Source organism: Balearica regulorum, chromosome 19 (genome assembly GCF_011004875.1).
Source record: "Balearica regulorum gibbericeps isolate bBalReg1 chromosome 19, bBalReg1.pri, whole genome shotgun sequence".
Taxonomy (NCBI): Eukaryota; Metazoa; Chordata; class Aves; order Gruiformes; family Gruidae; genus Balearica; species Balearica regulorum.
In genome coordinates, this window is record NC_046202.1 from 5,980,251 (window position 1) to 6,005,574 (window position 25,324).

Sequence of the window (25,324 nt, forward strand, 5' to 3'; positions counted from 1 at the left end):
GCTCTTCTGGATGGGCTCGGGATTTGCATGATAAAAGAAAGAGCAGAGGGAGGCTGGGTCCCTTTTATTTTTCTTTTTTCCAGGCCAGACGTGCTCAGGGCAGAAATGCTTTGGACACTTTTCTCGCCTGTGTTGGGAGGAGCAGCTTAAATCCTTGGCTCTAAAACCAGGTTGTTGCCAGCTCAGACTGAGACTTAAATTCAAGTTGATGTTTTGATGCCACAGAGTCGCTTTTAATCCTCTCTGAATCCGCTACGCAGGGACAGACAGAGAAAAGGGATATTAGCTGGCGGTGAAGGACAGTAAACAAAGCGACCCAAGCGGCACGGTACTGCGGGAGAGGCTCAGCACAGAACCAGTAAGGATTTTCCTGATAAATTATTACTAACCAGGGGTAACAATATGGGCTGTTGTAGTGCAGCACAGCAGAGGGGTTTGCTCCCTCGGAGTAGGCTGTTGCTTGGGGGGCTGGGTGGGGTGGGGTGGGCAGAATTCAAACCATTCCCTTAGGCTTGTCCTGACAAGCCCAGGGAGCTGAGTTTTGCTCTGATTTAGTTTTTCTCCGCTTTGCTTTTTGAGGGGGATTTCCTGCACCAGCAGCCCGGGGTCTGGGAATGGCAGGGATTCCCAGCCTTGCCTGGGGGATCAGCCCCATCGCCTGAGCTCTCCTCGCTGGCTTTACTCAGCCCTCAGCTGCAAGGACTCCCCAGGGCCCCGTTACCCAAACCAGCCCTCCCCTGAGGTCTCCTCCTGCCATGTTTTGAGCACGGCAGCCGGGGAAGGGCTCGATGATGCTTTGCAGGTCTGTGTTTGTTGGTGGTTGAGGACCTGGAGCAGCAGGAGGGAGCTTTGTCTCAGCCGATCAGCGAAAGCAGCTCAGACATTGCCCAGCCCTTCTCCCTCCCCAGCCTTCCCGCAGGCCTGTGCCCTCTCAGGGCGCTTGTCCCCCAGGCTCGATTCAACAGGGATGGGATGAAGCTTTAGTGCAACGCTGGGCTGGTGCTTGCACCCAGGGATGATGCCAGCCCTGCCATGGCAGAGGCCAGGGGGGCAAGGAGGGGGGTGACCTGGCATCAGGAGAAATCCTGCCCCAACAGCCCATGACTGGTGGCTGCCCTTGGCTCACCAGGACTGTTCAGGTGGAAATGCCTTTCTCAACACCAAATCAAAGCCCTTTCCAGCAAGGGTGAGAGCAGCTGATGCCAGGAACTGCCTGCGTCCGAGCTGGCAGAGGTCAGCCCCCTGGAGAAGCAGGCACCCTGCTCAGGTTCTTCTCTCCTGAAATCTTCCATCACTTATTAAAGCCCAGAGCTGCACCGCTCTTGCCCCGGGGCCGGGATGGACCCCGCGGAGCTCCTGCCCCAGCAGTGCCGCAGCAGCGGAGGTGGCCAGAGACAGTATCTCTGTAGCCTCATGTGCGTTTGCTCCTTGCCCCTGATTAAATAAACATACTGGAGTTATCAGGAGCTGCTAAAAGAGCTGAGTTGACATTAATTAGTAACTGAAAAGATTGGTCAGAAAGGGAACGATGGGAGCAAAATACACAGGCTTTTGTTTGCCTACTGCAGTGAAAGTGCAGAGCTCCCGCTCTCCCTCGCTCCCTCCCGGCCGCTCACCTCTGGCCCTTGGTCCCCGTGCACGAAGGTGGCACCTGCCCCATCCCCAGCTGCCATGACTTGGGGTTCCCCAGGCCTGCTCCCAGCCTTGTTGGTGTTGAGAAAGCTGAAATCCCAAGAGCAAGTCTTCCAAAATGGAGACATTTTGGGCAAACATAAGCCCAGGGCTTTTCCCTTTGCCCTCTGAGCATCGCTCCTCCCATCCTGTCTTGTTAGGGTTTTTGTCTTGCCAACACCAGACTGGGAAACAGCCTCCCCTTGAGACGGAGGCTGGGAGCATTAAAACCATGAAGTTTGCTATGAAATAAGTGTGGCAGGACCTCAAAACTGGTTCCTGGCTCTGGCCTGCTGCCCCCCCCTACTCTCGGAACCGGTGCCCAGCCTGCAGCTGGGACGGCGCTGGCAGCAAAACTGCAGCCAGCAGCTCTCGGAGCTGCCTGCGTGCGTGGGGAGCTCTGTCCCCCCCCAAACGCATCCGGCTCAATACAGACTGCGGGGGATGCTGGGTGGGAGAGCGTCTCTGCCCCTTTTCCCCTGCTCTGACCTTGGCCTGTTTGTTTTCTCCCGCTGGGGCAGGCTGAGCAAACAGTGGATGCCAGGGCCCCGGCCGCAGCCGCGCTCCAGCCCACACAGTCGCAGGAGGGCTGCGCTCCTGGCCGCCCAGGATGAGGCTGCTCTTCCCGGCCCTCGTGCTGGCCCTGCTCGCCACTGCCCGTGCCGCTGAAGGTGAGCTGGAGCCCACAAGCTCCGTGCCGGATGTCTCCCGCTTGCAGGCAGGGTGGGGATGGAGTGAGTGAGGCTCCTGGGGAGCACAGGCAGGGTGAGAGGGGGACCAGGGCCACTGGCCATCTTCGTTACATGGGGAGAAGGCAAGCAGGTAGCACAGGGGTGTTGGTGGTGTCCTGGGCAAAGCCTCCACCACCCTACAGCTGGACTGCCAGCGTGGAGCTGGGACCCCAGCACAGCCTGGTCTGTGGCTCCCATCCCAGTGGGACCTGGGTGGGAGCGGGGACAGGTGCTGCTGTAACCCCCAGGGATGAGGGTACCCACGGAGAGGTGGGGTCCCCCCATCTGGGACATGCCCACGCTTGCTTTCACCCCCAGGGCTGGTGTGGGGGGGGAGGCACCAGCCCTGCTGCCCACCCCACGTTACTCCTCCTATGCTGACCGTCGGCTTTTGCAGACTCCTGCGTGGGCCGCTGCGATGATGGCTTCGATGCGCGGCACAAGTGCCAGTGTGACACCCTCTGCCTGTACTACCAGAGCTGCTGCAGCGACTACTCCACTGTCTGCAAAGCCAAAGGTACCGGCCCCGTGGCCACCCTCCCAGCCGGGGCAGGGGCTGCTGGGGTGGCCTTGGGTGCCCAACACTACGGGCTCTCAGAGGGGTCAGGTCTGCACCCACCCATGTCTGCAGGATGACTTCAGTGCCAGGAATTGGTGCTCAAGGTGCTGCAGCACCGTGGGGATGGGGGGGTCGGCGCACAGCTGACCACTGCTTGCAGCGTGCATCCCCGGGGGTCCGTGCAAATCCGTATTGCCTGGGGGCAAGCGGCTCCCGCACCCAGACCCAGCTGGAGACGCCCAGGGACCAACCTGCTCCCTCCCGCAGTGACCCGGGGAGACGTGTTCGCCTTGCCAGAGGACGACTACCTCGATTACAACCTCACCGTTGACTTCAGCACGGTGGAGGCCCCCCAGGCGGCCCCCACAGAACTGCCCACGTCCCTGGCGCCACCGGAGCCCACGCTGGACAACAAGCCGGGCCCTGAGGAGCCGGTGACAGAGGTGCCCAGCACCACGCTGGATGAGTTCGAGGGGCGGGACCCCGTGGAGGAGCCCGAGGAGCTGTGCAGCGGGAAACCTTTTGATGCCTTCACCGACCTGAAGAACGGTTCCCTTTACGCTTTCCGAGGTACCTCGGGGATGTTTCCCGGGCCCCAGGGACATGCTGCCGCACCATCACCCTGTGCCAGTGGCTGCGGTCCCTCCTGCTGCTCCCACCTCCCCTCTCTCCCCAGGGAAGTACTTCTATGAGCTGGACAAGACAAGCGTGCGGCCCGGCTACCCCAAGCTCATCAGCGATGTCTGGGGCATTGAGGGCCCCATCGATGCAGCCTTCACACGCATCAACTGCCAGGGCAAGACTTACCTGTTCAAGGTGGGCAGGAGCCTGGCTGTAGGGCTGGGGGTGCTCCTGGGGGGGCCGGCACAGCCCCCCAACCCACGCCGTCCCCACCCTGTCCCCTTCCATGCACGCACAGACACGGTGGCTGCCAGATACCCCCCAAATCCCTGCAGCTGTCCGGGGCCCCAGACAGCCACAGCCTCACCACGGGGCTTCCCAGCATCTGTGTGCTCCCCATGGCAGATCCCCAACTTGGGGATGCTGCACCCAGCCCCCTGACCCCCCCCCCCTTCTGTCCCACACCCCCCAGGGCAGCCAGTACTGGCGCTTTGATGATGGAGCCCTGGACCCTGGGTACCCACGCAACATCTCCGAGGGCTTCGAAGGCATCCCGAACAACATTGACGCAGCCTTCGCCCTCCCCGCGCACAGCTACCATGGCAACGAGAGAGTCTATTTCTTCAAGGGTAAGGGGTGCAGCCCCCCTGTTCCTGGGCAGAGCCTGGTGCCGGTGGCCACAAGCAGGACATGGCGTCCGGGCACCTCCCTGCCTCTAGCCGCTGGTCCCCGTCCAGCGCGTCTGCCCTGCTAATGCCCTGTGCGTCCTCTCCTAGAGAAGTACTACTGGTCCTACGACTTCGCCCACCAGCCCACGCAGGCCGAATGCGAGAAGTCCTCCCCCTCGGCCGTGTTCAACCACTACGCCTTCATGAACCGCGACAGCTGGGAGGACATCTTCCAGACCCTCTTCGGCGGCAGGATGAGTAAGGGCTGAGCCAGCCCCGGGGGAAAGGGCCAGTGGGTGCCAATATAGCCCACACTGATGGGGTGCGAGGGGTGCAGGCACCCAGCGGGGAGGGACCGATGCCTGGATGCAGGCTGGATGAGCCGCTGTGCTGAGCAGGAGCCCAGGCTGTGTACAGGAACCCCCCCAGGCCACAGCTGCATCTCCCACAGCATCCCAGATCCCACCCTCTGCAGCCCTTTTGCCCCGCGCTACCGAGCCCGTCACCAGCCATCTTGCACCACAGCACCGCTGCTGGGGACTGTTTATTCCCACTGGAGATGCCATAGGAAAACCCCAGCCCTGGGCAAGAAAAATGAAAGATGGAAAGGAGGAGAAGGGGTCTCAGCAGCACAGGGCTGATCCCAGCCAAGTGTGGGGCGAGGGGCTGCTCTGGGCTCTGCCTGACCCATGTCCCCGTCACACGTCCTGTCCGGGCTGGGATCCTTTGGAGCATCCCTGTGGGGCTCGGAGCAGGTGCTGGGGGCTGCCTGTGGGGCTGGGCTCACCCCCCGTACGTTGCTGCTCTTCTCACTCGCCCTCTGCCTCTTTGCCAGCCGGGGCGAGCAGCCCGCGGTACATCAGCAAAGACTGGCGGGGGGTGCCCAGCCGGGTGGACGCCGCCATGGCCGGCAGGATCTACGTGGCCTCCCAGCAGCCCCGGAGGAGGAAATCTCGCCGCCAGCGCAAGAGGTACAAGAGCCACCGGTCACTGAATTTTGGTTTCTGGAGCTGGCTGCAAAATGACTCTGACTCCGCCGGCATTGAAAGCGACTGGCTGTCGGGCTCCCAGTGCGAGACCCTCCAGAGCGTCTACTTCTTTGTAGGAGGTGAGTCTGGGGTGGCAGGATCTGGGAGGGATGCAGGACCAGGGCTGCTGGGGCCAGGGGAGACCTCCTCTCACTCCGCGACGTCCCTGAGCTCCAGGATGTGGTGGGAAGGTGCCCAGGGTTGGCAGCGAGGGCTGGCAGCCCCACGGGCTGTCCTGACAACCATCTCCTCCTCCTCCCAGACAAGTACTACCGCGTGAACCTGCGCACCAAGCGTGTAGACCTGGTGCAGCCCCGCTACCCGCGCTCCATCGCCCAGTACTGGCTGGACTGCCCGCAGCCCGGGGAGGACAGCACCTGAGAGGGCCCCGCAGAGCCGCTCGGCAGCACATCCCCTAGCTAGAGAGAAATAAACTGTGAGTGCCGTGCAGGCTGGAGAGCCGTCTGTCCTTCCGTCCATCTGTCCCGTGGTCCGTCTGGTCCTTGTAGTCTGAGATCACAACGCCCCCGGGGGCTGTGGTCGTCCCCCCAGGTCTAATAACCGTGTGGGCTGTGCCAGATCCCTGCTGCTGGCCCCGTCCACGGCGCGGCTGTGGCTGCTCAGATCTGCTCCGCCAGCCAGTCCGGTATCTCTTCCCACTGGAGGAGAGGGACAGTGCTGGCGGCTGCCAGCCGGGAGCGAGCAGGGTCAGGTCTCCAGCACCCCCGGGAACAGGTCCACAGCCCCATGCGTGATCGGCTGGGCTCAGGATGGGTGCCCAACCCCGACAGACCCCATCTGAGGCACCACCTGGCCTCCCCCCGTCACCCTGCTCACCTCTCGGCTCTGGCAGTCCTGGCCATGGTGGTGCCGAAGGGATGACTCTTCCCTTGGGGCTGGGCCAGCGCTCGGTGCCTGGCAGCTCCCGGCTCTCCCGTGGGAGCGGATGCCGCTGAGACAGGCTCCTGCTCCTGCCCCGGCTCCTGCTGTGAGGACACATGAACAACCCCGACCCGCTGCCCTATCGCCCCCCATAACCCAAGGGGCTTCCTCAGCTGCAGCTGATGCCCGGGGTGGGGGGGGGTGGAGTGGCCGCAGGCCCCGGCTCTCACCGCTTCCCCTGCTGCGGCTGGCGGTGACGGGAGCCGGGCAGAGCCATGTCCTGGCCGGGCGGCACGACGCCAGTGCTTCCCTCGACGGGGACTGGCTGTGGCATGGGGGGCCCTGGCAGCGCCTGGGGGTGAGCAGAGCGGTCAGGCTGCTGTGCCACCCTGTGCCACCCTCCTCCAAAGTGACCCTCGGGGCCATACCTGGGACACGATGGCATCAGCTGGCCCAGGGCAGCACTGGGGGCACCCCAGGCAGTCGGGGTGGCCAGAGGTGGGAGGCAGCTTCTGTGAGGCAAAAGAGAGCAGCGGGTGGGTGGGTTGTACACCCTCACCCTGCCGTGGGCACAGCTCCGCATAAGGACGCCCGGGGACCCCCCCCCCCCACGCTTACCGGCAGCCGGGGGCCGGAGGTGGGTGTCGCGTCGGGCTGCCGGGGCCTCGCAGGGTGGCCAGGGGGGGCACGGGGGGTGCGGGCACTCCGGAGCGGGGGCTGGCTGTCACAGGAGCTGCGGGTGGCTCTGAAGGATGGGCCAGCTGGGACATCACTGCTGGGGTCTGGGGACAGCCGGGGCTGCCTGGGGGGGCAGCGAGGGAGCAGGGCAGGGCATCGGCAGTCTCCGGCAAACCTCTGAGCCCTGCCCAACCCCTGGAGAGGGTGGCTGACACAGGGTGCTGCCCGGCCGGGGGCTCTGGCTGCCCTGCCAGCCCCTTGAGCCCTTGCGCGTGGGTCCCGCGTGTGCCCCCCATACCTCAGCCGCTCGTTCTCAACCACGAAGTCCCGCAGGAGGCTGTAGAGGCTGGGCCAGGCTGGGGCTCCCTCCAATGGGAGCCGCCCTTCAAGAGCGGAGTGACACAGCCCTGCAGGACCGTACCTGCCTCCCCAGCCTGGCCATGCCCCAGCTCTCAGGGGGGTCCCCGGGACCTCCGTGCTCCTCATCGGCACCCTGGGCAGGCACAGCTGCTGGCGCAGGGAGAGGTTTTCCAGCTGCAGAGCCTGGATTTCTTCCTCCAAGGTTTGCAGCAGCTTCTCCCGGGACACCTGGGAGCATGAGGGGGTGGCTCAGAGGGGTCCCGGCAGCGGGGCAGAGCATCCTGCCCACAGCCCTGCCTGCCGTACCCTGTTGGCCAGGGGCCTGGTGGTGACCCTCCGGGCCTGGCTGGCGTAGTGCAGTGTGCTCAGCGTCTCTGAGAGGCAGCGCGAGGACGGGGAGATGCAGGCAACCTGCCAACAAGAAAGAACTGCAGGTGAGCTGCCAGCCAGGGGGTCACCCGTCCCCCTCCAGCCTTCCACTCCACAGGCAGGAGCCCCGGCCCCCCACAGCTCTGTGTACCCCTGCCCAGCCTCCTCCATGCACGTACCATCAGGGTGATGCCCGAGCCACCCAGGGAGCGGGCCAACAGCCGGGTGAGCTTGCTGTCCCGGTAGGGGATGTGCGTCCGCTTCCCTCCAGGTTTGGCCAACAGAGAGATGCAGTGTCCTGCCGGAGGACGAGCCGCAGAGGGTGCAACAGGCTCTGATGGGGACCAGCAGCTCGTGCTCCCATGGTGGGTGGGTGTGGGGTGTCCCCCGGCATTTACCCAGTGCCAGAAGGCTGCGGTTGATGTTGTTGGCCTCGACGGAGAGCTCCCCTTTGGAGCCGGTCTCCTTCACCCGCTCGCTGCCGGCCAGGTCCACGAAGCACAGCGTGCCCTGCTTGCTGGGGCAGGTGCTAGGCTGGGGGACCCACATTGGGGGGGTGATGCTCTGGCCCCTCTCACCCCTTCCCCCTGGCCCACCCAGCCCCTGGGTCTGGGATCTGGCTCCCTGCTGCTTGCCCCAGCCCCACTAACACATCCTTGGGGAGAACATGACCCTCCCCACCCCAGAGCTATCTGCACCCTCACAAAAAGCCCTGCCCCCCCCCCCCGCCCAAATCTCCCCCATATGCCCGGAGCAGGACGCACACTCACAGCCCGGCTGCGGACATGGATGGTCAGAAGAGCATGGCTGCGGCTCGAGTGCCTGTTGAGGGCGTGTGCCGAGGTCCGTCTCCTCTGGGATCCTGCCGGGGGGGTTGAGAGCTGCAGGAGGGCATGACACCCCATGCCCCGGTACAGTACCCACTGCCCAGCCCCTGCTAGACACAAGCCTGCCTGGGCTCTGCAGCAGGATGGGGAGCTGCCCCTCTTGGCTGCCATCGGAGCCCCACCAGTCCTGGGGACAGCTCTGTGGGGGCTGAGAACCCCCACGCCAGGTCCGGCACCTCCTGGCCATGGCCCTGCATGGCCCCAGCCCTGTGCCTGCGGCTCAGCACCTTGCAGGAGCAGGTCAGCGATGGCCTCCAGGCTCTCGAAGTCCACGCTGAGCTGGTTCTCCACGTAGAAGCCATGGGTTTTGCTCCATCTCAGGGGCAGGGCGCACGGTGGCCCTGGGCTCAACAGGTCCCGGACCTGGGGGGGATGGTGGAGAGGAGGCAGTGGGGGAGCAGGAGCATGGGATGCCTGTGGGGCCAGGCTGGATGGCCAGGCAGGCACTTACCTGCTCGTTGTAGATCTCCAGGTAGGAGGCACTGAGAGCCAGGTCAGAGCCGCAGCTCCGGCTCTGCTCCAGGAGGCAAGCGAAGGACCTCTGCATCAACCCCAGCAGAGCCGGGGACACTGCCTGGGTCTCGCTCTGCGGAGGCACCAGAGGGGTGAGCGGTCACATCTCATCAGGCACCCACCTGCTCCCACCACCCTGGTGCCCATGACCAGGTGAGAAGAGCCCATCCCACCACCGTGATCAGATCAGGAGGAGGGGATGGCGTGATACCTGGGTGAGGGGTCCCATCAGGGTGTAGGTCTTCCCTGAGCCGGTCTGCCCAAAGGCAAAGACAGTGCAGGAGAAGCTGAGGAAGATGCTGAGCCTCAGGCATGGCCCCAGGTGGTGGCACAGCGATGCCACCTCCTGGCACGGCCCCCGCAATGCAGACCTGCCGGCGAGGCCTGGACTGGTGCAGCGCAGCGGGCGCAGGGTGAGCTGGAGGGCTGGGGTCCGTGGGGGGCTCGCCGAGACTTACCCATCTATCGCCAGCTCCACCAGCTGCCGCATCCCGCTGCCTTCAAACACGGCCTCCTGTGAGGCGCTTGCGTCGAACACGGCGCTGAACCCGAAGATGGCATCGTGCCTGGCTGCGCTTACCTGGCAGTGGGGACAGCGGCAGCTCAGGGGGAGCAGCAGACCCCCCCCCCCCCGAACCTCCGTGGGGAGGTGGCACTTACGTGGATGGTGCCATCGCTGAGGCTGTGCACAACCTGCCGGTCACCTCGACGTGTCTCCGTGCAAGTCAGTGGCCGGACCCTAATGGTGGGAGGGGGATATGGGGACACAGAGATGTTGCTGCATGAGGACCCTGGGGAGCCCCACTGTGCCCCTGCCCCGGGCAGGAGTGATACTGGTCCCCACCATGTCCCCGAGCCTTTGTGCCCCCCACTTACCTCAGCACAACTCTCAGGCGCGTCTCTCTGCCCACCACGGGGCCCTCCCGCTCCTCTCCAGGGTTTCTTTGGGAAACAGAGGGCAGTGGGGTGACGGGTGCCCCCCAGCTAGGGGACCTGCCTGCAGGCACCCCAGGAGCCAGCGCAGAGGGGCCCACGATCACACCGTGCTCGCACCAACCCCCCCCCCCATCTCCACTGTGCCCTGGGGCCTGGCAGGGGACAGAGTGCAACATCCCCCCCGTGTCCCTGCAGAGGGACCGCTCTGTGTCCCCCCCCAGCCTTTCTGGGGTGCCAGCCCCCCGCCAGCTGCCCAGGTGGCTGTATCGGCCGGGTAGGGCTGGCAGCGGTCTCTGCCCAGGCCCTGCCTGCTCCAGGACGGGGTGGCCTCCGTCCCCTCCAGCTCCCCACTGACTTACGGTCTCTCCTGGCCCCGTGGGAATGTTTTCGGCCGTGTGCCCATCTGGGGCTCCCAGCCCCGCTCCCTCTCTGACTCCATCGCCCCCCAGCACCCCTCGCTCAGGGTACCCGCAACGCCCGGCTGGTCCCGGTGGGAGCCACCGCCAGCCAGCCCCGGCTGCCCCGCGGAACAGGTACCACCGCTGCGGTTAAACATTGACCGGTGCCAGCCCCGCGGAAGAGCGGCCGCAGCACAGCAGGGGGTGAGGCGGGGGGGGCAGGCGGTGATACCTCGGCCCTGGGAGCTGCAGAGGGGGGTGCAGGGGACCCCAGACTCCGGCATTAGCTGGGGGTCTCCGACCCACCGTCACTGAACCCCCCAAGCCGGCTCTGAGCCCTGGGATTCTCACGGGCCCCACCGTGCCCCGACGGCGGGGGGAGGGAGGGGGGGGGGAGTGGGGGAGACCAGTATGGACAGCTGTTGGGGTTACTGGTCCCTGGGGGACACCGGCCCCGAGGCAGCCGGGACTGTCGGGGCGCTGCCGTCGGGGGGCGCGGAGCCGGGACCGACCCGGGAGCCGCCGAGGAAGGGCTGGGGGGGGCAGCACCGCCCGCTCGGGGCGGTCCCAGCCCGCCGGGGGGGGCCCGGTGGGGATAAAAGCCAGGGCGGCGGCGGGGCCGGGGGGAGCCGGGCAGGATGAGCGCGGCCCCGGACACCTCCCGTGCCCCCCAGCCGCTGCTCCGCTTCCCCGACGGGGCGGGCGGGCCGGGCGGCGGGAGGGCGGCGGGGGGGGGGCCGCGCCCCGGGGCCGTGTCCCTGCCCCTGTCCGGGGGGGCCGCGGAAGCGGCGGCGGACCACCTTCAGCCAGGGGCAGCTGTCGGAGCTGGAGCGGGCCTTCGCCGCCGTGCCCTACCCGGACATCGCCACCCGGGAGCGCCTGGCCGAGCTCACCCAGCTGCCCGAGGCCAAGATCCAGGTGAGCGCGGACGAGACCCCCCCCCCCCCGCCGCCACCCTCCGTCCCTTCCTCCCGGGGCCGGGACCTCGCTCCTCCGCGGGGCCGCCCCGTCGGGCCACCGCCGGTGTCTCACGGTCGTGTCCTCCCCCGCCCGGCCCAGGTCTGGTTCCAGAACCGCCGCGCCCGCAGGATCCGCAGCACCAAACCGGAGCCGCCGCCGCTGCCACCGCCCCGGGAGCGGGGTCCCCCCGCGGCACCCCCTGATGACACCGCCCTGGGCCCGGCCCCCACCCTGCCTCCACCGGGATCCCGCAGCCCCGCTCGGGGCCCCCCCACCTCGCTGGGCTCCATCTCTGACCTCATCTACAGCGCGGCCATCACCAACCTGGGCGAGCCATAGCCACGGTGGGGACCCCTCCCAGCACCGGGGGGACCCCCCGTGGCACCGAGACCCCCCCCAGCTTAGCGCCACGATTTCATTAGGGTGCAGAATTACTGCTGGTCCTAAAGGTCCCAAGGATGTCATCCAATATCCTAAATGCCGGTGCAGCTGTGGCGGGGCCAGCTCCCCATCAGCCCCCTAATACCAACTAATCTTTTGGAAAAAAATACCTTAATCTGAGGCCGTATCCGCGGATGATTGTGGCGCGGCCGCCCCTAATCCGCAGGCACGTTCGCAGGTGCCGGCAGATCTCCCCGTATCGGATATTAAAGCGTGTTTGCAGAGGGGCTTAGCTGCCATCAGAGCATTAATCACCGTGTCCAGCCCTGGCAGGGTGCCCGCCCGGCAGGTGTCCGGGTCCACAGGGCCCGACAGCACCAGCCTCGTCACCCCCTCCCCGCCGTGGGTGCACCATGCTGGCTCCGTTCTCAGCTCTGTGGCACTCGAGAAGCCCCTGGGCTCTGTGTTGAGGCGCCTCCCTTCCCTACCCAGAGAAGCGGAGCACCCTTTGGCAGGGGAGGCAGAGAGCCACGCAGCCCTGGCTGCCCCGGCGAGGGCAGGCAAAGGGAGGTTTTGGCAAGAGCAGGATGCAGGATGCAGAGAGAGGGAAGATTCACGGCTCTCTGTGGTGTCTTTTAGATGTCAGGTCGGTGTTCTGCATGGCAACAGACGTCTCTCATCAGGCAGGAAGAAGGTTGCAAACACACGATGTTATTTATTGCCAAAATAAAAGGACAGCAACTTCATAGGAGAGCGGGAACAGTGGGAGCTGACGCGCCTCTGTGCTGGGGTGGTGAGAGTCCGCAGCTGTTCCCTCTTCTGTTCTGTAGCTGCAGGATTTTTAATCCATGATTCGTTTCAGGAACGTTAAGGAGCGGGAAGCAAAGGACGAGCCCTGAGGAATGCAGCAGTCCTCCTGGTAGCGGGAGCAGGTACAAACAGATGGTAGAAGATAAACCTGCCCCAAATTAATGACTCCTGGGGAGGGCAAAAGCCTCCAGCACGAGGGCTGCAGTTCACGGGGATGCGTGCGATTATAGTTTCCCAAGGTCCCCTTCAAGGGTCCGCACCATTACATACAGCTCAGCCAAGCCAACCACCGAGGCCACAATTACCGCTGACAGGACACGCTGGGGACACAGAACGAGAGATAAGTGACCCTGCGTGTGCCTCAAGCTGCTGCCCGCGGCAGGGAGCGCGTCTGCCGCTCCTGCCCAGCTGGCACAGAGCGTGCCGCAAGCAGGCGCCGGGGCCGCGGGCTCACTCACCGCTGCGGTCTCCGCGAAGACGTACTGGCTGCCCAGGTACGTGCAGGCGAAGGCGGCCACCACGGTGATAATGAAGTTGAATATGGTGATGACAACGGCTTTAACAGAGCGAACTGGAGAGAAGGGGGAAAGATGATTGTGCTTTTAGGTAAGGCTGGAGAGTAGGGCTGGGGACAAGCTGTAATCCTGATAACGGAGCCTGCCCCTGGCTGCCTCAGCTGGAGTTCTCGAGGATTCGTGTGCTTTATGCCTCCAGAAATATTTATAAGAATGACCAACAGGCTGCCCCTTTACTGGAAGAACACTTTTGCATGTTAAAAGGGCTGTCTGATGTCAACAGCTAGCGATGCAATGGTCCCTGTGACTGACCTGTAGGTACACGCTGCTAGGCGTCAGCAGGACAGGCAGCCACTCACCTTGCCTCCCAAATTCGGCCAACGTTCCGTTCGTCTCCTAAAAGAAGGGGTTAAAACAACTTGTGATCTGTTGTATTTTAACGTTAACTGCATAATAAAAGCAACACCAATGCCCTGTCCTGTCCCTCAGACTCTGAAGTTCGGTTGGGCAGGCTGCAGGGGAGCAGCAGTTCCACAGGACCCGGGTTTCTCCGGGTTTACTTTTGTGGTCTGATTCAAGGATCATTTCTAATCAAAGCACTTCTCAGAGCGTGAGCATTTTCTTGCATGTGGGTCCTCTGCTGCAGGTTTGTCTTCAATAGAGACACTAAAGGGTCTCACCTTGTCACCCGTGTTCACGCAGCTGGCAAGAACTAAATGTTGTAAACCTCTGCACGCTCTTTGTCAAATTGGACAGGATTACACAATTTCAAACACCAGATACTGGGGAGGAGGCAGGGAAGAATGTGATGAGCACAGGGATAAAGGAATACTCCTCTGCTTCCCCATTGTTTGAAAGGAATGTTGCTGTCACTACTACCCAGCTCTGGAAAACCACTCTGGTTCATAGATGAAGTGGGTAAGTCTGGCAGAGAGCAAAGCAAGTCTTTCCACAAGAGTTAATGCAACAGGAGGATGCATGCAGGGACTTAAATGCGCAGGGACGTCAGCGTGGAGGAGGGACAGGCAGGACGGGATCATGAGGAATGTCAGCTGGAAGGGATGCTGGCTTGTCCGAATGGTCACCGTGCCAAAAGATCTCACCTCTTCCTCGGAAAGAATCAGTGCCCAAATATTACCCTGTTTTTTCAGCTTTTACCTTGACATGAATCATCTCATTTTAAAACCATGATGAAAATGTAACCGTTCAGAAAAAGGCAGCAGAGATGCTCCCAGTAAAATCCGTACTATAGGTTCTGAGTCTCCCAGATCAAAACCTGAGATCTCTGGCCCAGTGAGCTGTTCCCAGATGTCAGCACCTCTTCTATTTCACCATCCTGGTTACGCTGTCCCACCTCTGCCCTCAACACCACATCTGTTGTCCCTGAGCATTTACAGCATGCACTCCTCATGTCCCTGCCCGCATTCCCTCTGCACTGCGCTCACTCTACGGGGCAAATTTCCTTTGCTATCTCTGTCAGGTTGCTAACGGCCACGCTTTTGAGGAACGAATCCTGACAGCAGGCGATGCAGTAGACCCCTCACCTGGCCGGTGATGTTGCGGGTCATCCGCCGGTACTCCTCGTTGGCCAGCTTGGCCTTTATCCGCTCCAGCCGGGCCACCAGCTCGGGGTTCTGGGGGAAGGGCAGAGCCACTGTGAGGGCCGGGGGCGGCCGCCACCTCCCGCGACCCGTGCCCGGCCTTCACCTACCCGCGGCGGTACCGGCACCTCGGGCAGGTCGATCTCGCAGCCTTCCAGGAGCTTGTGGAGGTAAAGCGGGGACCCTACGAGTGAGGGGCGGGAGGTTTAAGGGCTGCCCGGCCGGTCGCGGCCCGTCGCGCTAGGGGAGGCGCGGCCTACCTGCCTCCCGCAGCGCGGCGTGCAGCCTCCGCAGCAGACTGAAAGGCACCACGGCGCGTTCGGAGGCCACCGCCGCCTCCAGCTCGGCCCGCAGGCCGGCGGACAGTCCCGCCAGCTCGCCACCCTCCACCGCCTGCCGCAGCCGCGGCCCGGCCCGCACAGCCGACGCCATTTTGCCCGGCCGCCGTCGCCTAGGCGACACGGAGCGCCATAGAGCGCGGACGGCGGGCTAGAGCGGCGCTGCCCGCCCCGCGGGGGCGGCCGGGAAGCGGAGGGGGCGGAGGCAGCCGCGCGGTGCATTGTGGGCTGGCGGCGGGGTCGGCCCGGCCGCGGGATGTCGGGCTGCGCGGCGCGGCGGTACGTGGCGGCGGCGCTGAGCCGGTGCCGGGCCCGTGGGCTGCCGCTCTGGGAACCGCCACCGGCCCGCGGGCTGCGGCCTCTGGGCGCGGGGGGAGCCGCGGTTCTCCCACCGCTGCTGCTGCCGCCGCGGCGGCACCTCTCGTCGCGGTGAGGCCTGTGAGGGGGAGGGGGGGGCTGGGCCCCGGGGGCGGTTTAGGGGTGTTGAGGGGAGGGTTGGGGTGAGGGGACGGGCTGTGGAGAGGCTGTCGGGGTTTTGGGGAAGGCAGGCGGTGGGGGGCTGCGAGGGGGGGTTTGGGGGCGGGGAGAGGGGCTCGGAGGGGGGTATGTGAGGGTGGGGAGGTGGAGTGAGGGGCTTTGAGGGGGTGTTTAGGGTGGATGTGGGGATTGGAGGGGGAGGTTGGGGGGGAGTTGGGGGGCTGTTGGGGTGGCTGGGGCAGGGGGGAATTGGGGTAAAGGGGCAGCTGGGCAGGGGGTCAGGGGGTGTTCAGGGCAGTTGAGAAAGGGGAGACTGGCAAAGAGGTGGGGGTCAGGGAACGGGGTGGGTGACTGGGTGTAGTGGGGCTCTCGGGGTGTGTGTGGTGTGTGTGGCACCTGAGGGTGGTACAAAGTGGGGACCATGCCTGGCCAGCGCCTGGGGCTCGGGTGCTGTGTGTCCCCGACCCGGGGCCTGATTCAGCCCCTGCGCACTCACCAAACTACCCCTCTGCTCCTAGAAACCGTCCAGAGGGCAAAGTGCTGGAGACCGTGGGGGTTTTTGAGGCACCAAAGCAGCATGGCAAATACGAGACGGGTCAGGTAAGCGGTTCTGGGGAGCGGGGCTGACTCTGCAGGCTTGTTGCACAGAGATCAGGTAGCTGAGTGATTTACCTGTGAGGAGGCTGCTGCGTTTTGCTGGAAGGCTTGAAGTTTCACAGTTCAGTGCTCCTTGTCTCTGCTGTGTCTGCAGTTTGTCAGTCATCTGACAGTAGCAAGTTGATAAGAATCTGCAGCATGACACAACTGTTCCTACAATGGCATTTACTCCACTGGTTTTATTTAAGAGTTTTCTCTCTCTAGGAGCAAAACAGACAATCAATGAATTTGAGAAGTAACAACTAAACTCATAATTTCTGTGCTTGTGACTCACAGATCTGTTTCTGCATTCCTGAATGGTCTCTCCCACGCTGGTCTCCTCTCTGAACTTCTGCCATTCTATTACTTTATTACTGGTTTAGTCATTCACTTTTATGGGATAGAGATGACATGAATTTCTTCTCTCATCCCAGACTGTTTATGTTTCTGTTGTGAGTTTGCACAGTGGTGATTCTCCCTCTATTCCCATCCCGTGCATTTATGGTCTTTGTAAATGTTTCTAGTTTTACCTCAGTTAACAGATTGATTATTTTTTTTTTAATATGCTATCAGAAAAGGGCTTTTGGTTTCATGTTTTCTGTTGTATCTAAGCTGATTAAAGCTTGCTGTGTGTTCAAATGCAATTATTTGTTCCTTTCAGCTATTTCTTCACAGTGTGTTTGGCTATCGAGGAATAGTCCTGTTTCCCTGGCAGGCCAGGCTTTATGATCGAGATGTGGCTTCTCCTGTCACAGAAAAGTAAGGATTTGTTCTGGTTTATATGTTGTTGTACTGTTACGCTCACATTTTGTAGTGAGTTTCCTGGTTGGGGTAAACAAGTCTTTTTAAGGAGGACGATGGTATGGGTCTGTTTTGCATGAATGTAAACTAGAAGAGAGGTGCTTAAAGAAGAGACATTGTGAGTATTAATTTTGTGTTAATTAGAGACAGGATGGAAGTATGAAAGATGAGTATGTGTATGTGAAGGAAATAAAAAAACAAACCAACAACAAACCATGCTCCTGGCATTCTTAGTTATAAAAACCCCCACCTTGTGTTGCTTTTTGAGTTAGGTCTAGGCTCCTGTGTTACAGTTGCAGGCTGCTGCTTCTGTAGGTTGCCAGTCAGTTGGATTTGTCAACTGTGTCCCCAGTTTGAACCCACTAGGTCAAGTGCATCCTCCTTGTGGGCTGCATCACTGTTCACTCCTCTCCCCTCTTCAATCCATTTCCCTGCTCCAGCCTGTGTTGGAGGTGTGCCGGGCGAGTGTGCACGTTTGGAGTCGGGAAGGAATGAGGAGTAAGCAGAGAGAGAATCAGAGGGCAGTAGAAATACTCACCCCAAACAGGAGACTGGGCTGAGCAGGAGGAACTTCTGAGGTGTCTGAAAACAGAGCTGTTGTGCCTGTGACAAACCCTGTTGATTGTCATCTCAGCTCGTCTATCGTTTGGGTGGCTGACGTGAGTTTAATTTGGATGGAATCAAATGATTACAGACTGTGAATTTTTTTTTTTTTTTTTAAATCATTGTTTATGAGTGTGCTTGGTCCTGGTAACAAGAGTTTGCTGCCATCCTGCGCTTCAGCTCCGTGCTCCGCTTTTCTGTTTAGGAGCGAGAATGCGGCAGGCCATGGTTCCAAAGAGGTCAAGGGCAAAACGCATACTTACTATCAGGTGCTAATAGATGCCCGGGATTGTCCACACATAGTAAGTAACCAATAATCTTGGTATTGAAACTCAAATATCTTCTCCTATGCGAATGCTTTAGATGGACAGGCACTGAAATAAAATGGCTATGATGGCTAACTTGTTTAGAATTTTAAGACAAATTTGTTCTTCAAATCATATTTTCCCTGAGAAAGATAATCTGGAATGTGATATGACTGTTTTCAGGATCATGTTTCCCCTTTCCAAACTCACTTTCTCATCCTGTTGGCATTCCTACTCGGTTGCGTACAGGTCACTATGAATGTGGGCTGCAGCACTGAAAATGTTCTTCACTTGTTTGAGTGGAGAATTAGTCTAGAAAAATTAAAAGGAGGAATGTTCTGAGGTGAATTGGTTAATTAAAGGAAATGTTACACACTTCAGAAACCACAACAGTAAACTGAAATGTGGCTGGAAACTGGCCCACAACAATCTATGCAGAAAGACATAAACCTTCCTTTTTCTCAGTCCCAGAGATCGCAGACAGAAGCAGTGACGTTCCTGGCAAATCACGATGACAGCAGAGCCCTCTATGCCATCCCAGGTGAGTAAAATGCACCTTCAGCCTCTGTGGAGACCGGGACTGCCGTGAGGTGAGGTCGAAGAGTCACCAACAGTCAACTTCTGCCAGCGAAGCAGCCGTGCCTACAGGACAGTCCTGTAATGGATCTGTCTGTGGTTTAGGGCCCTGCTAGAAACAACAGAATAACTAAAGTAGACGAAGCCCTTTTGGACAGATGGAAGTTGGGCAGACTCTGATCAAACACCGGCAAGCCTGCTTGGAGCTCTCGAGACGTAGATCCCGTATGCATCTCCTGTTGCATATGGGTTATTCTACTTTATTCAGGACAGCTAGATCTCTTCTTGTCCTATGTGTTTCCTGCCCAAAGTCCTTTTGTGACAGTGCAGTCGTTTCCCAGGCAGTGTGTATTTATCAGAGAAATCATTCCATGGAGAAATCTCACAGGAGAATGCTGCCAAGGGTTATTACTAGCCTGTTTCCTCCATTATTGCTTGCAATTCGTGGTACTTGCTTTGGCTGCTGCTGCCAAAATCCTTTTCTTAACTTCTTACCTAGTGTGATCCGTTTCTGTCAGGAGACTTCTGAACTGCTCTTTGCTGGGGAAGTTCAATGGCTTTTGGGGTTCCTTTTCCAGGTTTAGACTACGTAAGCCATGAAGATATCCTTCCCTACAGCTCCACTGATCAAGTGCCCATCCAGCATGAGCTCTTTGAGAGGTTTCTCATGTATGACCAAACAAAAGGTAATTTCTAGCTTCAGAGGGAAATCTTCAGAGCCAGATACTTGTGGTATTATATGACAAGTATCCAGAATCAAACATCTTGGATACAGTATAAAAATCTTGGTCTGGTTTGTGGTTTGTTACAGTAAAGCCTCCTTTAAATAACTTTTGTAACTACGTGAAAGGAGTTGCTTTGAGGAGAAAGCTCTCCAGTTATGGTATACCTCTCTCAAACTCTCGTCTTTCCCTCCCCACAGTTCCACCTTTTGTGGCAAGGGATACACTGTGTGCATGGCAGGAGAAGAACCATCCCTGGCTAGAGCTCTCTGATGTGCACCGAGAAACTACAGAGAACATCCGTGTCACAGTCATCCCATTCTATATGGGCATGAGGGTAGGTCTGTGCTGCATGTCACTCTTGTTAGTTCTGTGATCTGTTTAACTTGCATGTTTCTCAGATCAGTTTACTAACTGAAGGTACCTTCTGCTTACTGGAGAAATGGTGTTTTAATCACAGTTGCAATTTTCTTGTCATTCTGCTCAGCAGAGGTATGAACATGAAATTGTTTAGTCATACATTTTGGGAGGATGGCTCCTGCAACTTGGCTTTTGCTTGTTATTTGTAGGATGGGAAATACACCGTCCTGTTCTGCGGAACAGTGTTAGCAAGATGTTGAGGAAGATTTTTAGGAAGGCTTGTGAAATGGTCATTTACTGCCTCAGTCACAGATGGGCAGGTGTGCAACAGGTGGCACCGAGGCCATCTGCCCTGTAATGATGGACATGTCCGTTATCCGGCCCTGTGGGTGTCTGCCCCGTTTCCTGGCTCCGATGCATGTCAGAGGGTTTGGCTCAAGCCTTCTGGATTTAGCTGATAACCATGTGCTCTGTATAGCATAAGAACTTCATGTGGACCATCCGAAATAATGAGGCTCCAATAGACTTCTGAGTGGGAGGGCTGGGAATTACTGCAGCAGTTTGATTTCCATTTCCAGATGAGCAGGTGAACATTTTGGTATGGATTTGCAACATCCGTGGAGCCCAACTGGTGTTTGTCCTAACCTTGTCAGAAAAACAGGTGCCCGAAGGCAAGGAAACGGGCATTTCTAGATCTGTAGAAAGTGCGCAATTAACATGGAGATGAACCCTCCGTAGTCACGAGATCCGTGCAAATCTCCCACCTCATGATTACATGTCTAGAGCAGAGCCAGTGCCAGGCGGTAACTGATGGACTGTTTCGGCGAGCAGCTGTCTCTGTGCTCATGTGAGTTGTCTGTGTCAGCCTGGCATGGTGCGAGAGCCCCTGTGCTTGTGCTGTGCTGACAGCTGAAGAGGTTTTGGCACTGAGCATCGAAGGGCAGCTGCTAAAGTCTTTTGTTTCTCTTGACAGGAAGCCCAGAATTCCCATGTCTACTGGGTAAGTGCCTTTTGTTTCACCAAGCAGCTAAAGGGAAGGAGTTTATTTGCTGTGGCATCATTGCTGTGTGATAAGCTCTGAGGGAGAGTAGCCCTTGTCTGGCAACTGTTTCCCAGTATCGGCTATGGGTTATCAACTGTTTGCAGCTGATTCCAGTTCCTGATAACAGTCTTTCTTCTGTCCAGTGGCGCTACTGTATTCGCTTGGAGAACCTTGACAGTGAAGTGGTACAACTCCGAGAACGGCACTGGAGGATATTTAGCTTGTCTGGCACCTTGGAAACAGTCAGGGGCCGCGGCGTTGTAGGAAGGGTAAGCATCGTGTAGCTTCTTTATGGGAAGTGCAGCCCTTTGCTGGAGTCCTTTCAGTCCTTTGGGTTGATTTGCCAGTAAATTGCTTAGTGGGCAGTAGAAACAGATGGAATAGGAAACTGGCAGTGAAAAAAAACCCACATGAGCTTTTCATTTGTTGTTAGTATGCATGAACTGAAACTTCACACTGAGTATTAGAGAATGATCCTAAATGACTGGTAATGAGAAAACTGGAATAATACGTGATTCTGGCACTGCTCACTGGCAAGTTGTTTGCTGTGTTATTGGTAGTGATGCTCAGGTGTGGATCTCTGTTTTTTTTCTCACTGTATGAATTTCCTGTTGATGCCTGTCGGTGGAGAAATGTTAAGATCTGTTGCTGAGGCAGAGCGGTCTCTTCTTGTCTTCTCAGGAGCCAGTTTTATCCAAAGAACAGCCGGCATTTCAATACAGCAGTCACGTCTCCCTGCAGGCATCCAGCGGTCACATGTGGTAAGAAGCACTTATTACTGCGGTAGTGGTTTAGATGTAGGACCCCACAGCGCTGAGCTGGGACACAGTTTGCAGTCTGGAGTTATGGCTGAAAGGTGGGTGGAAGTGGACTGGACAGGACATATTTAATAGTTAAAATTTTTATGAGCTTCTTTATAGCAGTATCCTGGTTAGCGATAAGATGATCTGTTGATTCTCTAATTTATCCTCCTCTGTGGTCTGTGCTAGACTGGATTTGAAAAGACATGAAGCAGTTCTCTGTCATCTTCTGCTGTACTCGGTTTCTGTCCCTCGCAGTCCTTGGTGCAAGAGGCAAGGCTTTGTGATGGTGTTTCCTGAGGCAGCAGGGATGTTTGCACTGATATTGACTCTCTTTGGAGAGGACTGGGCTTTGATTCTGTCTCTGAGTGAAGCTGTGCAGTTCTGTGTCCGCAAGGAATTGGCACGTGGGGTTATTCCCAGTTTAGGCCAGATAAGGCCTTTGGTCTAACTGGTGCTCACATACTCTCATCTGTGAGTGCAGGTAGGAAGGTGCTCAGCGGAGTTGTTCTCTTCCTGTACCGCAGGGTTAAAGCAGTTTCCCTCTGTTTGTATTTCAGATAGGTTAGCACATTTAGTGTCATCTCTGAGTGAACAAGAAATGCACAGCCACCTCTTGCCTTCTGTATGACAGGTCTTTCTGGCTTGCGTGTTTTGAGTTAAGCTGCCTTGGAACTGCCTTTGAGTTGGGAAAAGCAAGAGAGCAGCTTTTTGCCTATAGGTTATACCCTTGTTTTCCGTGTTAAAGCATTTTGAATTACCTGAATGCCTGCCCTGGGGAATAAAACCAGCTTGTTTAGTAGTTTTTTTTTTTCCCCCTCTGCATGCATCCTGAAGAGACAAAGGTTCTGCAGCTCTGAAGCTGCTCAGCTTGACTTCTGGTGTTCAATTGTGTCCTCTCTGTCATGACAACCTGGTAGTTTATCTCCCCAATCCTCTTGTCTGTGTCATGTTCTGCAGTACAGTCATCTGTAGTTCAGGGCAGTAAACAAATTCTTTGTTTGTACAACAACAGGCAGATTCAGTTCTGAAATGCCCTTTCTGAAATGCAAAGCAGAAGCTATTCCAAATTATAGCTGTGATGGCATTTCGTATTGTTGCATACTTCTTAACCAGCGGAGCTTCCGCCAAGAAATACAAATCTGAATTTATGTGTAATAATCTTGTAAAAATAGCTCCGATGGTTCTGTCTCCTGTGGGGTGGGAGTTAGGTAAACACTGCCACAGATGCGTGGAGTGCGCTGACCTCCTGGAGGCTCCCATCCTGACATCTTTGTTCAGGAAATGTATATTAGAGATGTGATGTAAACAGCCCAGGAGTCTTCCAATAAAGGAGTCCTCTTGACAGGCAGTTGTATGCGCTGCCAGACCAGCCTTGCAAATGTAGCCCTACAGTCCCTGCGCAGAATATGGAAGAGCTTGTGTCTTACCTTCTGGCTGATGATTCCTAGCTGTGTTTGTCCCTGGCCTCAGCATGATCTCTGCCATTATTTTGCAGGGGTACTTTTCGATTTGAGAGGCCTGATGGCTCCCACTTTGATGTCCGAATCCCACCTTTTTCTCTGGAAAGCAACAAAGACGAGAAGACCCCCCCCTCCGGCCTTCACTGGTAGAGCAGACTGAGTGCCGAGACCCACAGAGCCCTGTGTGTGTTGTAGACCTTTGCCTCCCCACTATGCTGCAGCCAAGAACACGGAGCTTTTTAACATTTTAAACCATTTTTGTTTTAACTGTTGTCTAACGGGGAGGCTTTTTTGAACTTTAATACTGGCTCTCTCGGGCTGCTTGTAAACATAAGCTGTGTTACAGTTAACCCTCCTCTTTGTGGCACCTGCTGGGGTTGGAGCTGGGGGACGTAGATGTGTGCTGCTGCAGAAGACTGGTCCCTCAGCAGGCCTGGACCCTATCCAATGTGTTGTGAATTCTCTGCAATGTGAGGTTTCTCTAATAAACTGGCCCTTCCAGTTGCAACCAGTCTTCCTTTATAAACCAAGGCCTAGGCTTTGCATCCAGCCTGCCCCACCTTGTTGTTTCCTCCCCCCTTGCAAAGCAATGTCAGCCCAGACTTCTTGCCGCTTCAGAAAACAGCAGTGAGGATGTTTTAGGTGGCAGGAATGTGAGATTGGCCTTCCTGCAATGCGGCTGCTTTCTGGGATTTAGCCAGCGTGCAGCGGGGCAGTCCGTAAGCCCCACTCCTCGTTGCGCAGCTTGTCTGGGCTGCGCGCTGAAGCGATGTGAAGCCTCTTTTGTCTGAGAAAGTGGAGTGGGGAGTGTGGCTTGGCAGGTGGTGCCGAACAGGCTGCCAGGGTGTCTTGTGTGTGTAGAGCGGTGTGTTGTCACGGTACAGGAGAGGGGGCCCTCCCCCTGCAAGGGCTTGCCTCACTGCAGGGATGTGCATCACAACTGCTGGAGGATATTTCCCCGCTCGCGCTGCGGTTGTAACCACGTTTCCTTGGTAGTTTCTGCTTTGGCAGGAAGAGCTTGTTTTAACCTGCCGTGCTGTCGATAACGGTGAGGTGGTGCTTGGCTTTCTGCTCCCGCTTGCTCGGCTCAGCGGGTTGTGGTTTTTTTGTGGGTTTTTTTGGTAGTCTGTGCGGAGGGCCCCGCAGAACCGTGCAGGTCAGCAAAATACCCGTAAGCTTATGATGTATGGATTTGAGGGAATTTTGCTTTTACACACGAAGGGCCCAGTCCACAGTGCAAATCAGGCGTTAACTCTCTTTACAAGCCAGAGCGGCTCTTGGCAGCTCTGAGGATTGCAGAGATCTGGAGAGACGTCAGCCTCCGTGGTGGGACCCTTCTGGCTCTTTCTGGGTTTCCAGGCTCCTGGGAGACTTGCAGTGGCAGAGGTAGTTGCAATGGGAACCCTAGGCAGAAAAAGTTTCAAACTGTGCTTTTTTTCCTTGGTTTTGCTTAAATGACAAGGTATAATGCTCACAGGACTGTTGGTTTCCCTGATTCAGATGTATTCTAGTTATCCTCTCTTCCTCCAAGTCCTCTCTGAGCAGCCTCTTTGCGTTTGGCTCCAGGTGGCAGTGCTGTGGGCCACCTCGGCTGATGGACAAACAGCTTAAACACTGTTTATCTGTCACCGGTCTCTTAATTCTGTGTCTTCCTTCCTGCCAGGTAGGACGTTCTATCTGCAATGCTTTTAGAGCTGAAAGGTTTAGACAGCCAGCCTGCTTTTAGAGCTAGAAAAGAAACTGTAAAGAACAGCCCACAGCTGAGAACCCCACATTGCCACTGTCATGCTGATTTATTTGCAGGAGGAAAAGGGGGGGATGACCCCTTGCAGTCAGAGGAAGCAGCGACCTGCAGGAAGCTGCTTTTTCCCTCCCATGCAGTTGCTCAATCAGGATCAGTCCTGCCTCTCCCTTGGGTTACCAACTTCAGCTTTACTGGCAATTGCCATGCCTCTGTAAATGTTTAACCCTATTGCTCACCTGCCCGTGTTTCTGGGGTGCTGTGGACCTAGTGCTTCCAGTAACAAGCAGAGAGAGTTATATATTCCTGAGTGACGCTGCGGTCCTGGGCGCAGGGGCTCTGCTTTTGCAGCTGCGAGGCGCCTGTGGCGTTTGGTGTGACGTGCCACCAGGGTGGGGTACGGCTGAGGCCTCTGGCCCTGGAGCAGGCGTTTTGGGCTGGATAATGCTTGGCAAGAACGGAGGTGACGAGCGCTGCTGGTAGCTGAGCTGCGTGGGGAGCGTGGGACTGTTTCTCCTCCACCAGCCTTTGCGGAGCGGGGCAGAGCCGTGCCCGGTGAGGGGCCTGGGGCTCTGCGTGGGCCTTTCCTCAACTGCTTCTTCCCCCAGGGCTGTTTCCAGAGCATGGGCCAGCCCCCTCTCTCGGCGGGCAGGCTGCTTTCCTCTCTTGTGTAAATACCTGTACAAAGAACTAATCAATAAAGCGCTGAAGGAACGGCTGCTGCTCCTGGCTCTCATTTCCACCCCCCCCCCCCCGCGGTGCTGATGGGCGCCAGCCTCCCTCCTTGCCCTGGGGCTCACCCCTGCCCCGCAGCGGTGCTTTCCCGCCCTCTCCCCGGGGGCCGGGCCCGCCGCTCCTCCCTCTCGGGCAGGGCCGCGGTGCTTCCCCGTCC

The 25,324-nt window shown here is 58.3% G+C and overlaps 5 protein-coding genes across 10 annotated transcripts; 3 read left to right on the forward strand and 2 right to left on the reverse strand.

The window, feature by feature from the left end:
* Window positions 1–88: 88 nt before the first annotated feature.
* VTN (vitronectin) lies at window positions 89–5,735 on the forward strand. Its single transcript, XM_075771270.1, has 9 exons — window positions 89–358; window positions 2,193–2,342; window positions 2,800–2,919; window positions 3,229–3,531; window positions 3,638–3,777; window positions 4,055–4,211; window positions 4,359–4,508; window positions 5,086–5,358; window positions 5,541–5,735. Exons 2-9 carry the CDS (start codon window positions 2,282–2,284, stop codon window positions 5,657–5,659), a joined length of 1,323 nt encoding a protein of 440 aa, XP_075627385.1. The 5' UTR covers window positions 89–358; window positions 2,193–2,281; the 3' UTR covers window positions 5,660–5,735.
* KIF12 (kinesin family member 12) lies at window positions 4,782–10,459 on the reverse strand. 4 transcript variants are annotated; one of them, XM_075771262.1, is made up of 17 exons: window positions 10,263–10,459; window positions 9,844–9,909; window positions 9,628–9,706; window positions 9,426–9,547; window positions 9,179–9,254; window positions 8,906–9,040; window positions 8,682–8,817; window positions 8,338–8,429; window positions 7,966–8,101; window positions 7,747–7,865; window positions 7,505–7,609; window positions 7,137–7,426; window positions 6,779–6,962; window positions 6,589–6,672; window positions 6,391–6,512; window positions 6,116–6,264; window positions 5,778–5,963 (listed from the first exon to the last, which is right to left on the reverse strand). In XM_075771262.1, the coding sequence occupies exons 1-17, from the start codon at window positions 10,457–10,459 to the stop codon at window positions 5,899–5,901; spliced, it is 2,157 nt and encodes a 718-aa protein (XP_075627377.1). In that variant the 3' UTR covers window positions 5,778–5,898. The 4 variants fall into 4 exon arrangements, with proteins under 4 accessions (XP_075627375.1, XP_075627373.1, XP_075627376.1 ...); XM_075771260.1 differs by having other exon boundaries at window positions 4,782–6,264; window positions 6,779–6,905; XM_075771258.1 differs by having other exon boundaries at window positions 4,782–6,264.
* A 359-nt stretch (window positions 10,460–10,818) lies between these two features.
* SEBOX (SEBOX homeobox) lies at window positions 10,819–12,209 on the forward strand. The gene is given in 3 exon segments (XM_075771280.1): window positions 10,819–11,049; window positions 11,051–11,219; window positions 11,361–12,209. Coding segments are annotated over 3 exon segments (519 nt in total). The 5' UTR covers window positions 10,819–10,939; the 3' UTR covers window positions 11,601–12,209.
* Window positions 12,210–12,332: 123 nt separating this feature from the next.
* VMA12 (vacuolar ATPase assembly factor VMA12) lies at window positions 12,333–15,121 on the reverse strand. Of its 3 annotated transcripts, none has more exons than XM_075771275.1 (6): window positions 14,829–15,121; window positions 14,679–14,752; window positions 14,512–14,601; window positions 13,327–13,363; window positions 12,911–13,023; window positions 12,333–12,772 (listed from the first exon to the last, which is right to left on the reverse strand). In XM_075771275.1, exons 1-6 carry the CDS (start codon window positions 14,998–15,000, stop codon window positions 12,677–12,679), a joined length of 582 nt encoding a protein of 193 aa, XP_075627390.1. In that variant the 5' UTR covers window positions 15,001–15,121; the 3' UTR covers window positions 12,333–12,676. The 3 variants fall into 3 exon arrangements, with proteins under 3 accessions (XP_075627390.1, XP_075627392.1, XP_075627389.1); XM_075771277.1 differs by having other exon boundaries at window positions 13,280–13,363; window positions 14,829–15,091; XM_075771274.1 differs by having other exon boundaries at window positions 12,333–13,023; window positions 14,829–15,095.
* Window positions 15,107–25,146, forward strand: POLDIP2 (DNA polymerase delta interacting protein 2). The gene is made up of 11 exons (XM_075771271.1): window positions 15,107–15,335; window positions 15,902–15,983; window positions 16,681–16,778; window positions 17,629–17,725; window positions 18,194–18,269; window positions 18,883–18,990; window positions 19,227–19,363; window positions 20,360–20,386; window positions 20,572–20,697; window positions 21,110–21,189; window positions 22,727–25,146. Exons 1-11 carry the CDS (start codon window positions 15,163–15,165, stop codon window positions 22,839–22,841), a joined length of 1,119 nt encoding a protein of 372 aa, XP_075627386.1. The 5' UTR covers window positions 15,107–15,162; the 3' UTR covers window positions 22,842–25,146.
* The last annotated feature ends 178 nt before the right edge of the window (window positions 25,147–25,324 follow it).